General features: G+C 48.4%; 2 protein-coding genes across 2 annotated transcripts in view; one reads left to right on the top strand and one right to left on the bottom strand.

Moving 5' to 3' along the window:
* Window positions 1–1,128: 1,128 nt before the first annotated feature.
* LOC130596062 (microsomal triglyceride transfer protein-like) lies at window positions 1,129–13,853 on the bottom strand. Its single transcript, XM_057403327.1, has 18 exons — window positions 13,526–13,853; window positions 12,192–12,373; window positions 11,850–11,990; window positions 11,228–11,335; window positions 10,526–10,642; window positions 8,796–8,935; window positions 8,348–8,501; window positions 7,523–7,680; window positions 6,803–6,968; window positions 6,235–6,342; window positions 5,902–6,114; window positions 5,569–5,786; window positions 4,838–4,935; window positions 3,653–3,774; window positions 2,989–3,216; window positions 2,535–2,659; window positions 2,107–2,277; window positions 1,129–1,826 (listed from the first exon to the last, which is right to left on the bottom strand). Exons 1-18 carry the CDS (start codon window positions 13,590–13,592, stop codon window positions 1,682–1,684), a joined length of 2,661 nt encoding a protein of 886 aa, XP_057259310.1. The 5' UTR covers window positions 13,593–13,853; the 3' UTR covers window positions 1,129–1,681.
* Window positions 13,854–19,098: 5,245 nt separating this feature from the next.
* The window catches only part of SGPL1 (sphingosine-1-phosphate lyase 1), a 42,816-nt gene continuing 42,539 nt past the window's right edge, over window positions 19,099–19,375 (top strand). Inside the window, exon 1 of the mRNA XM_057403322.1 lies at window positions 19,099–19,186. Coding sequence (XP_057259305.1) covers window positions 19,109–19,186 — 78 coding nt within the window. The 5' untranslated portion in view covers window positions 19,099–19,108. The remainder of the gene's footprint in view (window positions 19,187–19,375) is intronic.

Raw genomic sequence — 19,375 nt, 5'->3', positions numbered from 1 at the left:
CTCCAGATAGAAGCCACCTCTCAATAGATGGGTTTTGAATTTGCATGCACCAGCAAAAGGCACATCTAGAATGTCCTGGCTCCTATAAAGGGGAGGAAGGGATGGGATGGAAGCATGACCCCACTAAACTTTTCCTGTTTGGGTTGAATAATGTCTGCCCTTGAAGGATGTTTACCTAATGTAACGTCTTTGTAATGTTTGTCCAAGCTCTCTGTGACAGATTCTCAAATCCAGAAAGGCTCACGTCAGTCAAGCTTCATCTCTTGCCCTTCGTGGCAAGCAACATGTGTATTTGCCCTGCAGGATAGACTGAGCCACTCATAACTCATTAAAAAAAATAATACTGAAAGGACAGAGAACTTGCCAAACACCTTGCCAGCTTATGCTATGGTTTATGCCCTGCCTGTCTTAGAGAGGGAAAAATTCAAGTGTTGACACTAGATCAGGAAGCAGTCACTGAGGATCTGCATCACAAGGGTGTATGCAGAGCTGCAACGAGATGCATTAATGCCTTGGAGACACCAATGTCTCTTCCCCTTTTCCTTCAGCCAGGTGCTGCTTAAGTCCTCCTATCTCCTTCCAGCCTCCCCCAACAGCCTGTGGATCTCCAGCATTTTTTCCACCTTTTTAAGCTCCATCTTCAAGACAATTCTCCCTGTTTCAAGATGAGGATTGAGAATGCTGGTCCACGCTCTTTAGAAGGGCCTCTTGCAATTTACTACACTGTCTCCTGCTCTCTTTTAACTTTGCCTTCATTTCCCCCATTTTTGGGAAAGCTCTTTGGGCTGCATTCCTCTGCCTTGCTCCTTTTTTGCTCTGAGTGTAAATCTGACCCTCAGTAAAACACAAGCTGCTTTCCCCCTAGCACCACCTTTGCTGCCTGATGTGGCATCAGCCCCAACCCTGGCAACGGAGTGCAAATTCCCCTCAGGAATGAGAAGATAGCCCCAACCTGTGAGGGCAGCTGAGCTGCCTTCATATGAAAATAAATGCAAGCACCTTCAATTAATCCAGAAAGAACATGGAATAGTTGGCAATAGGCTACAAAGCATTTTCTCTTGCTTCTCTGCTTTTCTCCCTGAAGGTTATTCTGGGGCAGTATTGAAAAAAAAATTAAACTCCCACAGCTTTTCCAGAAATATTTTTCCGTGTTTCTGGGCAATCTGGCAGCTGCAAAACTCTGCAGTAAAGGAGGGTCATTCACTCCCCTCATGGGGAACCTTCTTCCTGTTGGCTGCAGATGTGCTCCCTCCTGCCTGCTTTGATAAATAGGGAGAAAACATGGAATTTTGGGGTACAGGCTTGTAGAAGGGTTCCTTGGGCTCTGAGGAAGTCATTCATTAGCAAAAGAAGGCTGTTTATCACAGGGACCAGTCTCGCTTCAAGCAAGACTTTCCCCATCAAGAGGAAGAGTTCAGGCAAGGGAAATCTTAGCCTTTGGGATGGGGAGGCATGTTTAGCTCCTCCTGCCCCAAGCAAGGACTGCCTCTGGCTGTCCTGGAGCAGTTTCAGTTCCTCTTGTGGTGTCTTATGATGCCCTTAGTGCAGCATTTTTCTTATTAAAAAAAATCATTGTGGAGGAGTTGGGCAGAACCCTTAATGGCTCTTCTTGGGTTCACAGAGAACTAGGGTGTGTGACAGGAGGGGGCCAGTTATCCAGTCCCAGACTGGTCCAACCCTGCTATTCTTCTGCTGCCAGCAGGAGGTTGCAGACCTTGGAGTTGGCTCGGTGTAAGGCAAACTCTTTCCCAGGCATGGTGCCCTGCCTGCCTTTTTGAGTGGTGCTGCTCTGGTTCCCAGCAGACTTGGAAGCTGTGAAGATTTCTCTGTGGGACAAGGTGACAGCAAGATGGTCAGGAGGTTGTGGCGGACCTCATCCTCCTCCTAGATGTGCATATTCATCATTTCCTAGGCAAATGGTCTAGGCATGGTGCTTCTACTGATGTCAGCATGAACTTATGGTGTCTTTCCCCCATCCCGACTGGTTTTGACCCACCCTGCTCAGTAAGTGTACGACCATTAATTCCCTCCTCTCCCCAAGAAGTCCTTCCCTATCTCAAGCACATCACAATGTTTCTACAGTATCTGGCCATATCCAGAGACTACCTGTATGGGACTTGCTCCTCTTTCAGCTGCAGGCACATGAGCACTGGGCTGCTGGAAAACCTCAGCATGGTGTCAAACTGGACTGAGGTTTCTGCCTCTGTCTGGCTTCTCAGGGTAGCTTGGAGAAAAGGGGTATCTAGTTCTGCCTGGAAATCAATGGCAAGGCTTCCCCTGTGAGAGAGAAGCACATGGGTTTGGTCACTGAACAATTGCTCCAAACGACCCCATAAGCATCTTAGGTCTGGCCATGGAAAAAGAGTGTGTAACCAGCACCCACCAGACCCCTACCTAACATGTCCACCAGCAAAGCCTGGACCAAGCAAAAGAACAAGAGGCTGTGGAAAGCCAGCTTAAGGTGGAGCATTCCTTGTGCTGGGCCCACTGGGTACCCTGCATCCCCAGAGCCAAGCAGTTTCCTGCCTGCTGACCTCGCATTGATGCTGGTTTTCAGCTCCTGCTCCCAAATGCTCACATCCATGTCAGCTGAAATGTCAAGCCCCAGCCCGCCCTGGAGTCTGATGGCCACTTGGAAGCCAGGCTGCAGAGGAATGACCTGGAAGATGGAGAAGACAGACCTTGCTGTGACCACGCACTGCTCTTGGCTGAGCAGTTGATAATGACAACAGCTTGTGACTGCTGGGACTTCTAATCCCAACCCCAGCTGGGCTTGCAAGAAAGGAACTGAAGCCATGTATGTTCCATGGCAGAAGCAGTCATCCTGCTGTTTTACCAGTCCCAAGAGACATCTGGTAGTGCCACCTCACTCTTAGACCTGTGTCTGCAGTAACATAAAACTGAAATCCACTGGCTTGTGCTGTGGAATTCACTAAGATTTGGTGTGAAGGCAGGTCACACACCCCTCCTCCTTCCCCCATCTGGTACCTGATGATGGTCCATCAGCAGGAGGTTCCCTTTGACCACGCTTGTGGGTTCTCCACTGCTTAACAGGACCTTGGCCATTAAGTCTGTATATCCCTGGAAGAAGATGATTGGACGCAACTGAACATCAAAAAAGATGGCAGACATCCTGGCCATGAGCTCTGGCTCCTCTTCCCCATCCGAGACGTTTTCTCCTAGCATTGAGTCCATCCCTTGTGCTTCAATAGTGACCTAAAACACAGAAGCAGAGATGTGAAAGCTGTATGGAGCAAGGCTGGAGAGTCTAATTTTTGCTCTGCAATTCTATTTGAGTTTCTGTATTTGTCCAGCCATAGTGTTGGCACCCCTTGAAGCAGGAGGACAGTGATGGGGTGGGTTGGATGGGGCACCCAAACTATCCCTGAGCACTATGCAGCAGTGGTGTCATACCCACTGTGTTTTGGGGGAGTATAGGTTTTCCTTCTCCAGAGCAGGTCTGTCTGGATTCACATCAATGATGGGGGTACAAATGTATGCATTTCTGATATGGAGCACACCGACTGCAGAGGTGAGGTCAAGCACCATAAGGAGGTTATGAGGGGACACAAGTGCAGCAGTGGCATCACTGGATTGGTGCTGTTACCCCCTTCCACGTATGTGGCCCCCAGCCACTCTCTGCGCAGTGCACCTGAGCTGCATGAAGCTGTTGTCCATGGCTGAGCAGTGAGAAGTCAGAGACACTCTTCCTCAGGAATCCACCCTCCAAAAACAGCAGGTCCAGGCCAAAGGTGGAAAGCAGGTCCTGGGTGACTGAAAGGCAGAGAGATATCCATAAGCACCTCTGTGTTTATGTGCAGTGCCTGGCACATCTCTCTCTGTGAATGAGTTGCTGGATGGTGGTGAACCATAAATGCTCTGACAGCAGCAGCAGGGATGAAGGATGACAAGAAAATACAGAGCCTGTTGATGGGATGTGGAAGGCTGTGATTCTGGCAAGTGCAGCTGTTGTGCCCACTGCCGCTGAGTCAGTGCTCAGCAGGATGGGACGGTGTCTTAAAAGAGCTTGCCAAGATTGATTGTAGGAACTGGGAGGTCACTGGATACATCTAAAAGCAGGATCCCGAGAGCTCCTTGGTAATTTGTAAGCCTCCTCAATAGATTGTATGGGCTGGTCAGGGTGGCTGACCTGCACAGAACTCTCATGTTAGCCATTAAATAGCTGATAAAGCTAAATGATTCAGAGGGGAAAGCTTCTCAGCCATCTCCTTCCATTCTTGCAACAATCAAAGGCTTTAGCATTGCAGTATTTTCTTCCAGTTCATGGCTATTTTGCCCCCACCTACCCCTTACAAGGCTAGGCTGAGATAATTTGAAGAGGGGCAGAAATAAAAGCTGAGGGGTGAAGATTTAATCAGATATTTAGCAAGCATTGATTGTTGCAGTCTCTCTGAAGTTTGAAGATTTTTAAGTCAGTACAAGGATTCTCCTTTTTGAAGAGTTTATTAAAAATACTTACGGAGCTGAGGAATGGAGCTGAGTATCTTGACTTATCAGGAAAAGCACAGAAACTCCCACCCACAATCTGCCATTTGTTTCACCTCCAGCTGAAGTACCTCCCTCAAATTAGCAGGATTTGGGAAAAGTATGTGGCACAGCCCAGCCATCCTGCTGTAGGGGTGTCAGTGGAAGGTGTATATATTATCTCGGGTGATGGCAGCCAGCCAGCCTCAGCTACTGCTGGAGAACATGCTCAGAAGCCTCCACTGAGAATTTGGGGCATTTCTATAAGGCTGAGGCCTCTTCTGAAAGCTGCCTTCCCTATCAACCCCTACTTCAGCCATTTGAGGGGACAACGGGGTCATTGTGGTGTCACCTGTCAGAGGTCCTGAGAAAGACGAGGAGATGCCGGCTTTTGAGAAGAAGTTGTAATTATTTATCTGTGGGTCTCCCATGATGTCTTTCATTATCTTCCTGGAAGCAAGAGGGAAAAGGTATGTCAGCACTGGGAGGGAAGGAAGGGAAAATGTCAGTGCTTGTTACAGAAAGCCATACAAAGAAGGAAGTACAAATCTCTGAAGTATTTCTGTTGGTTGCTGACTTCCCAGGGAAGTGTGAGCAAAAAATAGAAATGAGCAGACATTGGGCTCCCCTGAAACTTCCCTCTCCTTCGGCTTAGGATAAACCAGTCAGATATTTTTGTACAGCTTCTGCTTAGCTCTGGAGAACGTTGGTGCTCGGTTTGTTTTGTGCAGATAGGAAGGTGAATGCAGTTACACATTGTGCACTCCTCTGAGAGACAGTTTTGGCCTCCAAGGACTCTGCTGAAACCACGAGCCTGGGTCCCGCTGCCATGGGGCAGGACAAGGAGGGACAATGTGTTTTGGCTGGCTGTGTGGAGTCTGCACTAGCAGTCCTCCTCTTTTCTTCCTATAGCAGCTGGGAATTTCCAGACAGCATCAATGCCAGCTCTAAGAAGTGATGCTTGCATGCTTTAAAGGCTAGCTGGCTCAAAAAGCCACAGCTGGAGTGTGGAGGAAGAGAAAAAAACAGTGAGGTAGAGGTAGAGCTAGAGGGAAAAATGCAGCCTTCCCCCTCCTGACCCACCTTGCTGGGTAGTGGTGGTGAGCATAGAGGCTGCTCTGGACCTTCAGCAGCAGAAATGTTGCCATCTCTGTCTCCATCTCATTGGCAGCCAGCAGGATGTTGATAACATCCATGGGCAAGGGCTCCTTATCCAAGAGGATTTCTGCAGCACCCAGGCGACATGTTTTTTCATAGCTCTTTCTCTTCTCGTGGAAAATCCTCCTCATTGCTTGTTTCACCTGATGAGAGAGGGCAATTAAAATGGTGGTGGTAGGGTGGTAATGTGCAAATGGTAGCTCCATTTTGCACTCCTGATGGCTTGGAACACCAAGCTTTGGCAGATTTGTTTTGTACCTTGCTGGAGATATGCTGAGCGGAGAATCGCTGCAGGGCAGAGATGGCTGCAATGGCAACCATGGTGGGACCCTCTTCAGCATGGTCCAGGAGGATAGGAATAGTTTCGGGGAGCGCTGCGTTCCCCAAGGCCAGCAGGTAAATGACCATCTTGGACTCCTCCTCAGCACCTCTTAGCCCCCTGAGGATGGTTTTCACCCCACTCTCCACCTCCTGCTCGGGGTTTCCAGGAGGGCAGAAAAGAAGGAGGGTGAAGTGGGGGACAGGAGATATTTTGGGCACCCACAGAGGAGGGGGGGAACATCTGAGAAAGCCAAGCATGGGATGACTCACCTGCAGCCCACACAGTTTCTGGAGGCACAGCTTGCCAACCAGAGAGCCCATGGCAAGTATCCCTGTCTCCTGGACCTCAGGAGCCAGCTGCTTCCCATCCAGCTTGTCCTGGGTATCCAGAAAAGGGTAATATGAAGCAGGAAAAAAAAGAAAGAATGCGTAAAAAGAGAGAGAAGGAGTATGTTTTATCTCTTACCAAAAAACATTTGCCAAAAAAAGAAGAATTAGTTCTTACCTGCCTTGAAGGAGGCAATGCACGGTTTAATTGGATAAAATACTGATTATTTCATAGTGGGCTTTAATTAAGCTTTTTTTTTAATCTGTAATTAATGCACTGATAATTAAGCACTTTCTGCTGAATGCTTTTCCTCCAAGGAGCATCTACTCCCATTGCCAGTGTCCCATTAAAAGCACATAAAATAATCCCATAAGTAGGAAGATGCGTTTCCAAATAAAATATTTTCCTTTTTCCTGCAAACATGCTTGCTGTTCCCTCCTGCCTGAAACGGGGTGAGGATCCACCTGGGACTCAGGACCCTCAGGCAGGGAGAGAAATGTCCATACTTACTGACACCAGGCGGAGAAGCTGTCCTGAAGGCCGGGGAGAGAAAGCTGCTGCATAGAAAAACTTTTCTAGCAGGGAACTGGGATTCTTGCTGAAATCCAGGAAGTCGGAGAGAGCTGCCAAGGATGCCACTGACTGTGCGGCCACTGCTGCCTCCACAGCGAAGGGGCTGGAGCAAGAAAAGGGAAGTCGTCAGTGGCACAACCCACCAAAAGAGCTGGAGAAGAAACAAGGTACCCTGTGCAGCTCCTCATCCCCCTTTCTCTTCTCCATGCTTTCCTCTTGCTTTAACTCTCAGGAGCTTCAATTCATAAGTTAAAAAAGCCTAGAAGGCTGGCTCTGGCTCTGAAGTTGCACATGTTGAGGTATCTCACTGCAGAGAGGAGCCTGGCCTCAGTGCCCACACTGGCAAGGAATGGGTGCTATGGCCATGGGTGGACAGCGTGTAAATAACAGACCTCCAATGATATTTGCAGAAATCCTTGCTGGAGTATTCACTCTGCTCCAAAGCCAGAAAAAAACAAAGCCATGCAGTGTTTGTACAGAATGGGCATTAAAAAAAACAGAGTACATTCACACTACACGGGATGGCTGCCTGGACCAGGTGTGGTGTAGGGACCAGCACCAAATGACCCTAGTTGCCAGGGCCAGGAACGACCCTACATGCCTGCGCTCTGCATGCACAGAAATCAGTTTTGGCAAGATAGCTCCTGGGATTCTCACAGCATCTCCTCGGGCGCTGTCCTCAGCAGCTGCAGCACATCTCTCTTCTTGGCACTGCGCAGCATCTGGATGAACCTCTGGAACTGCCAGGCTGTCGCTGCCTTCGAGGTGTCCATTTTGACTCTCTGGCTGTCAAAAGCTTTCAGGTAGGCTCTCAGCTGCAAAGATGAGGTTTGCTAGGTGGGATTTTTACCCTCATTATCATGGGATAAAGTTTATACTTGGGAAATATTTAGGAGTGGAGAGGGTCCACTGGGGACATGCAGTTACCTGCAGGCCTCTACTGCAGCCTCCCACCCCCACTGCTGAGGACTTGTGCTGAAGCCCAAATTCCCCAATCTGTGGTACGTGTCAGGAAAAGATCAGGATAAACTGGGAGCAGCCCTGGTGCCTTAAAGTTGCAATTCCAGATTTCCCAGGTGAAAAGCATGGAGGACTTGAGGACACAAAAAAAACCAAACCCTTGTTTGTGCTTGTCAGCCTAACCTGCAGTGGAAATATTTCCTGACCTCAGACCTGTGATGAGTTTAACCCAGCTGTATGTGACAGCTGTGCACCAGGTTTCTTCCCCCACCACAGAAATGCAGCTATGTCAGGGAATCCTTCCAACATAGGTAGCAACATTACACACTAGGACAGGTAATAGGTCAGGCCGCTTCTCTACAGCACTTCTGGGGCCACATCCTGCCTTGACAGCAGTAACCAACCTCTCCAAATGCACCACTGTGGCATAACTTCAAATCCTACAGCCTTCTCCTGCCTGCCCAGGTACTCAGCTTGGGGGAGAGCATGTGGTGAGTTTTGGGGTTGGGTAGAATCACTGACCGATGGGCAGTGGGTGCAGACTCTCCTGAAGGGCAGGCTGGCCATGCTCAGGGGCTGGTGCTGTCCCTCCATGCCAGCTAGCGCATCCTTAAGGCTTCGTGCAGCCACCTCTGCTGGGCCAGGTATTGGAGGAGATGCTAGCTGGAGCTGCTGCCTGTGGAGGGAGGAGAAGACATTGGGAAGTGCTTCATCATTTACAGCCTCCATGGCTCAAAGGCTGGTTGGGTTCATGCAGACTTGGAGAAAGAGGAGATGTGGGTGCAAGCTGTCGAAAGGTGCCTGGTGCTCCCCCTGTGCCATGCCCAGCTGCTGCACTCTATCCTCATTGTTACCTGCACCAGGCTGTGCCACCCGGGCTGGTAGGAGAGCACTGGACACATCCAACAGATGCACCTTCATCCCATGCCGGGCTGCCCAATTACGGTAGTGGCACAGGGACATCACTCACCTTGAACTGATTTTGATGCCAGTGGTGGACTTCAGGGCTAGAGACATCGTGTGGCTTTCCTCTGCCAGCACAGACTGGAGGAGGCTGTCTTTTACCATGTATTGGCTTCTGCTTGTGGGCTGCCACTTCAGTCCAAAAATCTTGAAAAAAGAAAGGCAAAGAGAAAAAAATGCAACCTTTTCTCTCTTCCCCATGAGACTTCTTTCCTCTCTGTTAGCTGCAAAATTTTTCCAGTCCACAAAGTCACCTGCTTTGCTTGCAAAATGTAGGAAAGGAAGATCCAGAAGAGCCTAGCCTCTTCCTATATGTGGGAGGAAGGCAGCACCAGGTAAGGACCACAGCGAAGGGGATACTTCTGCCCGTGGCTGGTGGGGGAAGGAGACTGGTGACACCATATGGACTTTCTGTTTCATTACAAGGTGGTGTCACCATGGGCTCAGCCACAGAAAAGGGCTGCAGAGGGAGCAGGGTATGCTCCTGCCTGGCTTGAGCAATGCATGGAAACTGAGAACTGGAAATAAATGCCTCCAAAAGCATTGCCCATACTTCAGGTCTATTTGCTAGTGCTCCATAGCTGCCCCAACACATCTGCACGGCATGGGAAGAGGTATGGCCCTCAGTGCCAAAACCTGCCTCATCCTGACAAGCATCAGCAAGGACATTCTCCAAGTGAAAGTGGAAGCTAAGCAACACCAATTTCCATGGAGCTCATGCCAAAAACCTCTCAGTTCCCTCACCATGCTGTATGGTGGCCTTTCTGAAGATCTCTGGGTGTTTTCTTTCCAAAACAAATTATGCACTTGCTGGACTTCACCTCTGCTTCATCAACCACGCTGGGAGATATTATCAGAGCAGCTGGGCTTGCACATTGCAGGCCTTGGGGAAGAGAAGAGCTGAACCATGCGCAAGAGTGGGTTTTGACAGCAAATGGCATTAGCAGTAACGACATCTGTATTCTAATAGAACTTTTTTATCCGTAGGCTTTGCCTTTTACAGAAGTGGACAGTATCATTGTTTTGCTGTCACGGCTACAGGCAAGGTCCAGAGAGTTGCCTCAATCCAGACGGCAGGCTTGTGGGAAAAACTTGTTGCCAAAAATGTGCTATGCAGGGTTGGCTATTTTTTTGGGTAAATTTGCCATGATGCATACCCCAGAAAGCTTTTATTATATAAACACTTGGAGTTTGACTGCCAGGTGTTGAGACCTCTGTCAAAACCCATGGGCTATCTGTGCGGTGATGTCCATTTTTATATTGAATTCAGTAGAATTTATGTATTTTAAAAGACCCATTGATTTTAATCACAGAAGGTGTAATGGCATCAAGATCCACCAAGTTTCATCTATTTAAGTCAGGGCTAAACACAGGCTTCTGCTTTAAATAAAACAAGCAGTGGTCTTTGGCCCTGTCCCCTGTCAACCTAATCCCCAATCCAGTAAGTCTGAGGTGCAGAAAGCATTTCTGTATCTTCACCTTCCCAAGGAGGATTAGTTGACAGGTGAGAAGTGATAACAAGGGTGGGATGATGTAAAACATATGCTTCTCCTGAGGTGTGTTGGCACATCCAACTCTGGGTATGGGTCTAGGAGCTAGAGTCCTACCTCAGACTGGTGCAAAAGGCTGAAGCCAGCTGTGACTGGGACTCAAAGCCCACCTGGAGGAAGATTTTGGGGCCAGCCCTGTTGTACTTGATATAAGTTCAGCCCACCACCACAAGAGAAATGGACTTGCTTTGTTTATGGAGGTGAATCCAGAGTTCGGCTTTACACAGCTGAGGAGATCTTTTGTCTTTGTGATGGAATGGTTGGACACAGTGTATGTGACTTGGCAGCTCCCAGAGACATCCTCCTGAAACACAAAAGTAAGTGACCATGCGTAAGTGTGTTTGGCTTTGATTGACCCTGAATAAAATGATCTATGTAGAGAACAGACACAGAGGACAAATTAATTAATCGAAAAATCATCTAAAAGCTAGAAAATGGGCCTTAACTGAGGGTGGTGGATAGTCCAAGTCCATCTGGGTGGGAAATCTGCTCTTGAAAATTCAGGCTAACAGCAGCATCTTTGTGCCTCTATTTTGGGTTTTGAAGTTATTTCATGTTGGTCACAGGTCACTCCAGCTGAGCTCTGGAGGAAGGGATTTCCTTGCTGTTTATTGGCTTGGCTAGGCAAAACAAATCTTGCTTGGTAGAAATTCTAATGGAGTTTTTTCTCCACTATTCCTGCGGTCCAGGGAAAAATGATGATTTTGTAAGTGTGCCCATTCCTGAAAATCATCTACTTATTTTGCTGGAGCAGAAAGCCCATGGTGTTTATCCTGAATTTTGCCTCCTTTGCTGAAGCACCTGGGCTGGCTGTGCTGTGGGGCTGGCTCTCATGCTGTGGCATGGTCCCTGGCTTTTGGGTAGGATTTGGCCCCAGCTCTGCACCTACCTCCACTGCAGTGCCAGCATGAGGCTGGAGCTGGAGCAGACTGATGATACCTCGCTTCAGGTTGGAGATCAGGATGCTTTCTGCTTCATTCCCATAGGCAGCTTTGACCTGGAAGGGCACAGAGGTGCTGGCTGCAGGGACAGCTCTGGAGGCTCTGCAGGCTCTCTGCTGCCTTCCCTGCTGAAAGGCATCTCCTCTGCAGCCTAAGCAACACCCTGTAGTACCTGAAGATTTTTCTCAAGGAGGACTGTATCCCTCAATAGCACAATCTTTGTGGGTGCATGCTCATGAAATCCCACTTCCCTGTTTTTTCCAAAGCCTTAGAGGAGAAGATCAGAAAGGAATATGTATCCCATGGTTAGGACTGAAGCCCTTTTAACATGTGAAGCTGCATCTCCAGCTGAGCCTGCAGCCCCTTTGGAGGATGAGGCTCCACCTATGGTCATACTGGACCCTGTGGGAGGCTGTATATTTCTACATTTGCCACTCTGGTTCCTTGTGTCCTGATAGGAAATTGGAGGTGAAGCAGATGTTTGTATGGGCTTCATAGCTGGGAGAATCTGGAATGTGGATAGGAGTGCACTGCAAGCATATGAGCGAGCCCAGGAGGTATCCAGCTGACCTTCCCACTGCTCCAGGAGATGAACACTGGCTGCTGGAGCTCTGCCTGTGATTCCTGGCTCAGTGCAATCTCTGTAGGGGGACCTCTAGTGCCATCCTGGCTCTCCTCTTCTGGCTCATGTTGGGCTTTCAGGTCGCGGACCTATGATGGCAGAAGATGGCAGAAAACAGTGACCAAGCATGTCTGTCCTGAAGTTGCGATGTGCTTTACCTGCAGGTGATGGCCTCTTTGTCAGAGAGGTCATTTTTCAGGTGGCTTGGACTGGAGAGGGAAGGAGCTAAAGAGAGCGTCACTAGTCCCAGGAGGAGTACCCATCCACAATGGCTTTGCCAACTCACACACCTGCACCTGGAGCAGCTCTTCCCTGTCTTGGTCCCTCCAGAGCCTGCGCAGCTGGACCAATGCCTCAGCCCGCAGCCAGGCTCCCCGTAGGGATGGTGTGGATGTGTGGTCCAGCCGGACATCCAGGGTATAGTTGTACTGATACAGGGTCTTGGGCTGGAAAGAAAGCAGCTGCAAATCCCCTGAGGAAAGATGCAAATGCTGAAAGTATAAGGTTGCAGATGTCAGTCCTTCCACATGCTGCAGTCAGCATCCTCCCTTGTAGAAAGAACCTGGACTTGCACTGATGCTTGCAACCTGTATCACTTTGCCCCTCAAAGTGTCATTTTTACACCAAGCAGTAGGTATAACCGACGTGTTTGAGGGAAAACATAGGGAGGTTTTAATGGGAAATTATTTGTGCCTGCAATTTGGATATTTGTGTGTTCTTGGGATGGCAGCTGATTCCTGCTTGTGTTTCCAGCCCTTCCTTAAAAAAGCTGTCCAGAGTGTTGGCTCTGCTTGGGGGTTTCAGGACTTCTTGAAAGTGCCAGGGAAATGCACTTTGATCCTGAAGTAAATTATCCTGAGCAGGAAACTTATCCAGACAGGAGGGATATCTCAAAGACTCTTTTCAGCATTGTACATTAACTGGGGCAATGTTGACATTTTTATTAAGAGCAGAAGAGAGGCCATATTCTTCATATTGTGTGTTTCCCAACAGAACTGCTAATTCTTAATTAAACCACTGACTTTGTGATGGGGCAAAATGAATCTGGTGTGGCAGCTTTAGATCAGAACTCCTTGCCTTAATCTCATCTGTCTAGAATTATTTGGAACCCCTTCTCTTGTTCCTATACGAATATGACTGTAGGGAGGAGGGTCGCCTTTGCCATGATATAACCACTCTAATCTATTTTCTTAAGTCACTTCAAATTCTCCTGAAAATCTTGCTGGGCTTCTGAAATGTTTTATAGTTTTGCTACTTTTGCTGTAATAACAAATGAAAGGAACTGGTGGAAGTCCAGCTCTCTCCCTGGGGCTTTGCCCTGTGACTCAGGCTGAAGAGTTTCTATATTTCTGCACTGTGCACAGTTTAAAAAGCTCCAGCTCTACAATTTTGTTCACGCCCCAGGGAGGACTTCCACAGTCCCAGAAAATCTTCCTGCCTTGGGAGATGCTCAGTCCATTTGCAGTTTTGGCAATAACTCTTCCCTCCCTGTCTGGAGACTAGGGAGGTGTTGCATTATGGCGAGCTCCAGGAGGTTTTTTGTGTACTGGGATAAGCATCCTACCTCTTGGGGCACCCATACCCAGTTGTTTCCCTGGACCCGAAACAGCCCAAAGTCTCTTACCTTTTGCTGCGCTCACGAAGTTAAAACAAAGCAGGCAAATGCATCCCAAACCTGCTTTCAGATTCATGGTGGGCTCTGAGAGCTGGGCAGGAGACAGGGAAGGAAGGAGGGGGTGGGAGAGTGACTATACAACAAAAGTGGGAATGATCTGCAGCGTCAGGCGATGGGGCCCAACCTTCTCCCTGTCCCCGCCTTATGCATCCAAAGAAAAGCAAATAATTAAACCTTTTCACCAACCCCCAGCAGCCACGGAGGGTTTGGAAATCAGCTAAGGGCTGCCAAAGACTGGAGGGTGGGGAGGAAAGCTGCAAAAAAGAGCTGCCAGAAGCATTGCAAGGTGGAGAAATTGCCAGTTTGCCCTGATATGGGAGGGGGATGCTCAGAAAGCTGCTCCGTTCCTCGGTGAACCATCTCTTCCTGCCAAAAGGGGAAGGGGAAGGAATGGTTGCTTTTGAAAGAAAAGACCTGGAAGGGGAAGGGGGAAAACTGTTTTTCCACCCTTTTAGTTAGAGACTGGGATTTGCAGCCTGGAGGCTCAAATTACTTAAAGGGCCAGGCTGGAGGGGGCTGGGGAGATCCTGCTGATTGGTTGGACTATGAACGCACTTATCCATTCCTGTGATTCCCCCAGAACAGCTTGGGAAAGGGTTTAGGAGGTGGGTGCTTTGCTGGTTGTGCTCCACATAGCCTGCTAACCCCTTTGCCCACTAACTGTGGTTTTTTTTTTTCTGTGCAGGAACTTTTCGAGTGCTGAGTTTAATTGTTTCCTAAAGACACTGCAGGCTGCAAAGGGCCGAAGTCTATACGAGGTGGCTTAGGGTTCTGTGAAGTCTGTTTACCAAAAATAACGGACACGTGGGAGAGAGTGGGGCACATCGCACCCTCCTTGTACATTGATTTGAGAGGCAGTACTGTCATTATGGAAGCAATCTGCATTGTGCAGTAGGACCAAAACCCAATGGGTTTGGTGTTACATCGTTTTCAAGGGCAATCCTCCAGCTCTGCATCACTACTGGATTTTTGGGCCACTAATGTGATCTGAAAAGCAGGACAGATCCAGATGTGAGCTACCTGGGGACAGTCCACCTATAGGTTTCCCAAACATGGTGTCTCCACTTGGTCTTCTGATGGTCTTTATGGATAAATATCCCATATTTAGATTGAAGCATTTGCTTCTCTTTATTATTGTCTTTCTTGCTGGTCTCTCAGCTTTTCATTCAAGTTTCCTTTTGAGGGATGACCATTAGGGCTATCCTTGAGCCGGCTGTTCAAGATGTATCCACAGGCTGTGACACCGTTATTTGCAAGGGTCTGCCTGCATCAGCTTCTCTTCCTGGGATGCGCTGAGAGAGCAAAGTGGACTGGGGATGATGGGAGTCCTGCTGACCACAGAAAGCTTAGCCCTTTAGCCAGGGTGGGGAAAAATGAAATATTTCAAAGAAAAAAGTGGCTGTTGAGGGTGTAAATCCTGAAAATAAGGTTGCAGAGTGGTTGTAGCCTAAACACACTACCTGAAGATGAAAGGAAACAGAGACAGCTTGTGAAAAAGACCCTGCTGAAAAGAGGGCCTCAAACAGGAACTGGACTTCAGCAGGTTTGTTAATTTAGACTTGGGGGTGATGAGTCCTTCCGGAACCAGGCTATGGGAAGGGGACAAGCTGCAACCTGCTTTCCCATAGGCAGCTCCAGACTGCCGACTGCTACCTCCTGGGAAGTTGGAGAGGCAAAATCATGTGATAGCCCTCAGCAGAGCTTTTCTGGCAGTTCCAAGGAAGAGAGTTTATCCACTGCCTGTACTACCGGTGAGGAGGTGCTCAGCTCCCCCTTGAAATCTGCATGGAAGGTGTCTTGCTGTCATTTTGTCATCTCCTGTTATAATCTCATCCTCATGACAAGACAGCAATGGGGAGAGAAAGTAGTCATGCAGCTGAACAGTCATGAGGGATGGGTTTTATCTCTAGGTTTCTAAATCAGGTGCCTAGACTAAACCAGCCGTCCCAGATGCCTTCCATAGGCAGAGGAAAGAGAGAAGTGTCTTCGGGGGATGCCATGTGCTGCTTATCTTGGACACTGCCTTACTGTGACATTAATCTCCCTCTGATAGTATTTATTTAACTCCATCAATTATGTAGGAAATTTAATACCTAGCTCAGACTTTGATGTGTAACTTTGAAATGAATCCTGCCTTCTGATGTGCAGCTTTGCCAGTCACTGTGACAATTTCTCTGCCTGGAGAGAAAACTCCCCCAGGTTTGTCAGTTAGGGAGGGGAGACTGGGATGAACAGTGAGTTTCAGTGCCAGTTTTCACCTGGTTTCTCTTCCTCCAGACCCAGTTCTTGCTTCTGCCTCTGGAAGAATATGTGAAATTGCAAAGCAGAAGAAATCAGATGTTTTAAATTCCTGGTGCTTGTCATGAAAATGAAGGGCAGATAGCTTTCCCTATTGCTCAGTGTTGCTGTGTTTGTCCACTCCATAATGACTGCAGGACATCATGGCTGTGTGTCTAGGCAAAGGTTCTGTTGCCCAGCATTACTGCATGGCTACCCATACCCTGTGCTTTCATACATGTACTGCTCAAGTGATGGGATAAATGTCAGTGAGCTTTGAATCCGTACTTGTGCAAGACTAATCAGCATTCCTTGATGCATCTCCTCTCACACGCTGGTCCTTTCTCCCCACATGGGGACCATGGAGTGGTCTCCAAAGGCCACTGCTTGGCTCCCTGAACCTGTTCTGCAGGTGCCTGCTGGGCTGGTCAATGCTCCTGTGCCAGTCTCTGGAGGTCAGATCCCCTCTGCTCCCCAGTCTCTGCCCTACTGCCTGTGGCTCAGGCTGGAGGTTGGCAGCTACAATCTCCAGCAACCCCAGAACGATGCTATTTTCACTAAGAGGAGGGCAGAGGAAGCAGAAGTGAATGTGCTTTCACTGTTGAATTAAAAACTTTGATAGTGTCACAGCTGATCCTCTTTTCTGAACCTTCACTTTTGCTTTCCACTCACTCCAAGTTTAACCAATTCTTGTAAGGCCCCCAACTTGCTAAGAGTTCTTCACATCTGGGTCTGTCATGTTCTTACAAAGATGCCTTATGAAATTTCGCAAACCTATGGTGAGGTGTATGGTTTTAAAAACAGTGTTTGCTGATATCTTGAGTGCTTCTCCAGCCCCTTGCATATCACCCAAGGGAAACATGATCTCCTGTTTCAATCCAGGTGCAACCTGCCAGTGCAGATCCTCTTCTAATAAATTAAGTTCACGTAGTATGATCAAGGATATGACTTCTTCATTTCAGTTTCTTGTTTGGACACTGTGCTGCTAATTCCCTTGGAAATGACATGGTGACAAGCCCTACAGATAGAACTGGGATGCTGATCCCCCCACACTGGTCCCCAAACCTCATGTCTGCCAGTGGCTGTCTGCCAAATTACCATGGGGATGCTGGCTGCAGGACCTGACGTGGCAGCTCCAAAACCCATTGTCAGGGCAGAGCAGAGCAGGCAGGTACACCCAGTGTAACCAGGTCAGTGTGCCCCAGGGTCAGAGATACATGGGCAGACCTTGCCACCAAGATGTGATATCAGGATGGACTTTGGCAAAGGGTAGTCAGCCTGCCCAGAGGCTGTGTTTGCCTAGATGAAAGCAGGATGGAGCCAATGAGGACTGCTGCATCTTGCATCAAAGCCCATTGACTGCAAGCCTGTGCATGTTTCCAGGGGACTTTCAGGTGTTGATTCTCATAAAAAATGTCTAGTGGAAATAATGAGACCCAAACACTCCTTACCCAGGGGAATACCAGTACAGGTGGCCAGTCTCTAGGCTTGGAGACTGTACTGGGGTCTGAACTGGGGAGCCCACTCCACCATCTGAGGGTTTTCCAAACACAGCTGTTGTCTAGCTGGAGAGTTTCCAGCTCTTGATCACCCTGGGGCAGATGGGAAGGTGGAAGGAAAGACTCCCTAAGGGCTCTGTTCCTTTCCCATTTTTTGCATGTGATCTTTACTTGCACATCCACTCCAGCCTCTTATTCAGGAGTTTTTAGGAAAGACCTGGAAGCAAGTAGAAAAAAAAAACAACAAAACCACTGATAAAATATGCAGATAGCCCAGAGGAGGAAGCAGGAGATAACAGAGTACATAACAGGCCTCAGGGGTAAATCTTTACTGGGTGACTCAGCGGCAAAGAGCAAAGGCAAAGGGCAGAGAATGCAGGCTGCATCTCCAGCACAGTGGAAGAGTTATTCTCCCGAGGGATACCGCAGCTGCTGCTAAGGAAGACATCCCACAGCAGGTCCCCTTAGCAGTGAGAATGATTCACCATGGAGCAAACTATAGAGGGAGCTAGGGGATGCTCCATTCCTCTGTAGCCTCAAAGCCAGAAGACTGGCTTTGCTGCAAGATACTCAGCAATGCAAGAACAACTAGGTGAAATTCTTCAGCTCTGCTAAACACGGCAGATGATATGTTATAGTAACCTTCAATGACTATACACCTCATTTGGTGCCATTCATTTTTCTACTATGGACTGGAAGCTTGTGTAAGCAGATCCTGGTGTCCGCCTGTCTGTCTGTCATAGCCACTGCAGCTCCAGTTCTTTTCCAGCCACTCCAATCTCTTTTCCTTACCACAAACTCTTGCTGCTAGAAAGGGAAGACAGCTTGCCCTCCACCAAGTGTCATGTCATGCTTTGGTCCTCATTTTCAAAGGTCTCTCAGCTTCTGCTCAAGTCACTTCACTCTTGCTCTATGTCAGCTTTCCCATGCTCTGTGGTCCTCCTTGTCTTTCGTCTGCAGCTGCTGATAAATCCTGGTCCGCTCTGGAGTGTCAGCTCTGCTGTGTGCTGAGGCAGGATCGGGCTCATGATTCAAGGCGGAAACGACTGCGTCAAACCAGTTCTTGGTTTGGCTCAAGCCCCTTCATTTTTGTTGCTAGAGGCATTGGCTTTGAGTAGTGAAGGCAGGTTTCCAATGCCAAGGGGAAGGGGTTCTCAGGGCTTCAGAGACTAAAAGTTTGTACATGATAAAGGGATGCATATTGCTGTTTCTAAATAGTCGTGCAGGTGTGCCTGATGGGGGCTTCCTTAGTGCTTTTCTAATTCTAGTGCTTATAAATCTGTGCAGACTCTCTTCCTGCTAAAAGCCATGCTTTAATACAGAGGGAGCCTTCCCTGCCGTATCTGTGAGAGGGGGAGGAGCAGGTATGGCCCAGGTACTCTGCGGTTGTATGGGACATACTGGCCAGGAGAATTCACCCACAGGGCCAAGTGTGTCCAATGTAAAGCTGAGGGCCTTAATGGCCCTAAGGAGGCTCACCTGGGGCCTCCATCCTCACCCACAGGCATATTTAAACTCAGCCTCCAAGTTAGATGGGCTTTTCAGACTGTGAGGTGGTATTGGTATTTGTTCTTTTTGTCCTCTATTTGCTGCTCTTGGACAGTAATTGAAGCTGCTTCACGTGCTTGCTGTCTTGGGGACTGCTGATGAAGACTTTTGTGAGGATCCAGCCTCAGATGCTTCTAGACAGACCTTGTTGGTGGGGGTGCTATATGTACTGGGTCACCCTAGAGCATCGCTCTGCATTGTATGGACTATGTATTCTCCAATAAGTTGCTGTTGTTCCCAAAATGTCTGCCTTTTCCTCCTGCTTCTACTTTCACAGGTCCCTAAGGTAGGTGAGATGTATCCTGTGACTTTGTTGTGTAATAATTTTTTGTTGGGCCAGCTGAAGTCTCACTCTGCCCCTCAAGTTCATCATATCAATGCAATGCGATATTAGGAGTTTGGGGACTTTTTGTTTTGTTTTTTAGGTTTTGGGTTTATTTTTATTTTTTAGAAGACAAACTGTTCAGGAAATGAT

Source organism: Pezoporus wallicus, unplaced genomic scaffold (assembly GCF_028554395.1).
Source record: "Pezoporus wallicus isolate ANWC-B61680 ecotype Strahan unplaced genomic scaffold, APGP_CSIRO_Pwel_v1 contig_4264, whole genome shotgun sequence".
Lineage (NCBI taxonomy): Eukaryota > Metazoa > Chordata > Aves > Psittaciformes > Psittacidae > Pezoporus > Pezoporus wallicus.
The sequence above is the reverse complement of the archived record's forward strand: the minus strand, read 5'-3'. Positions and strand labels throughout refer to the sequence as shown.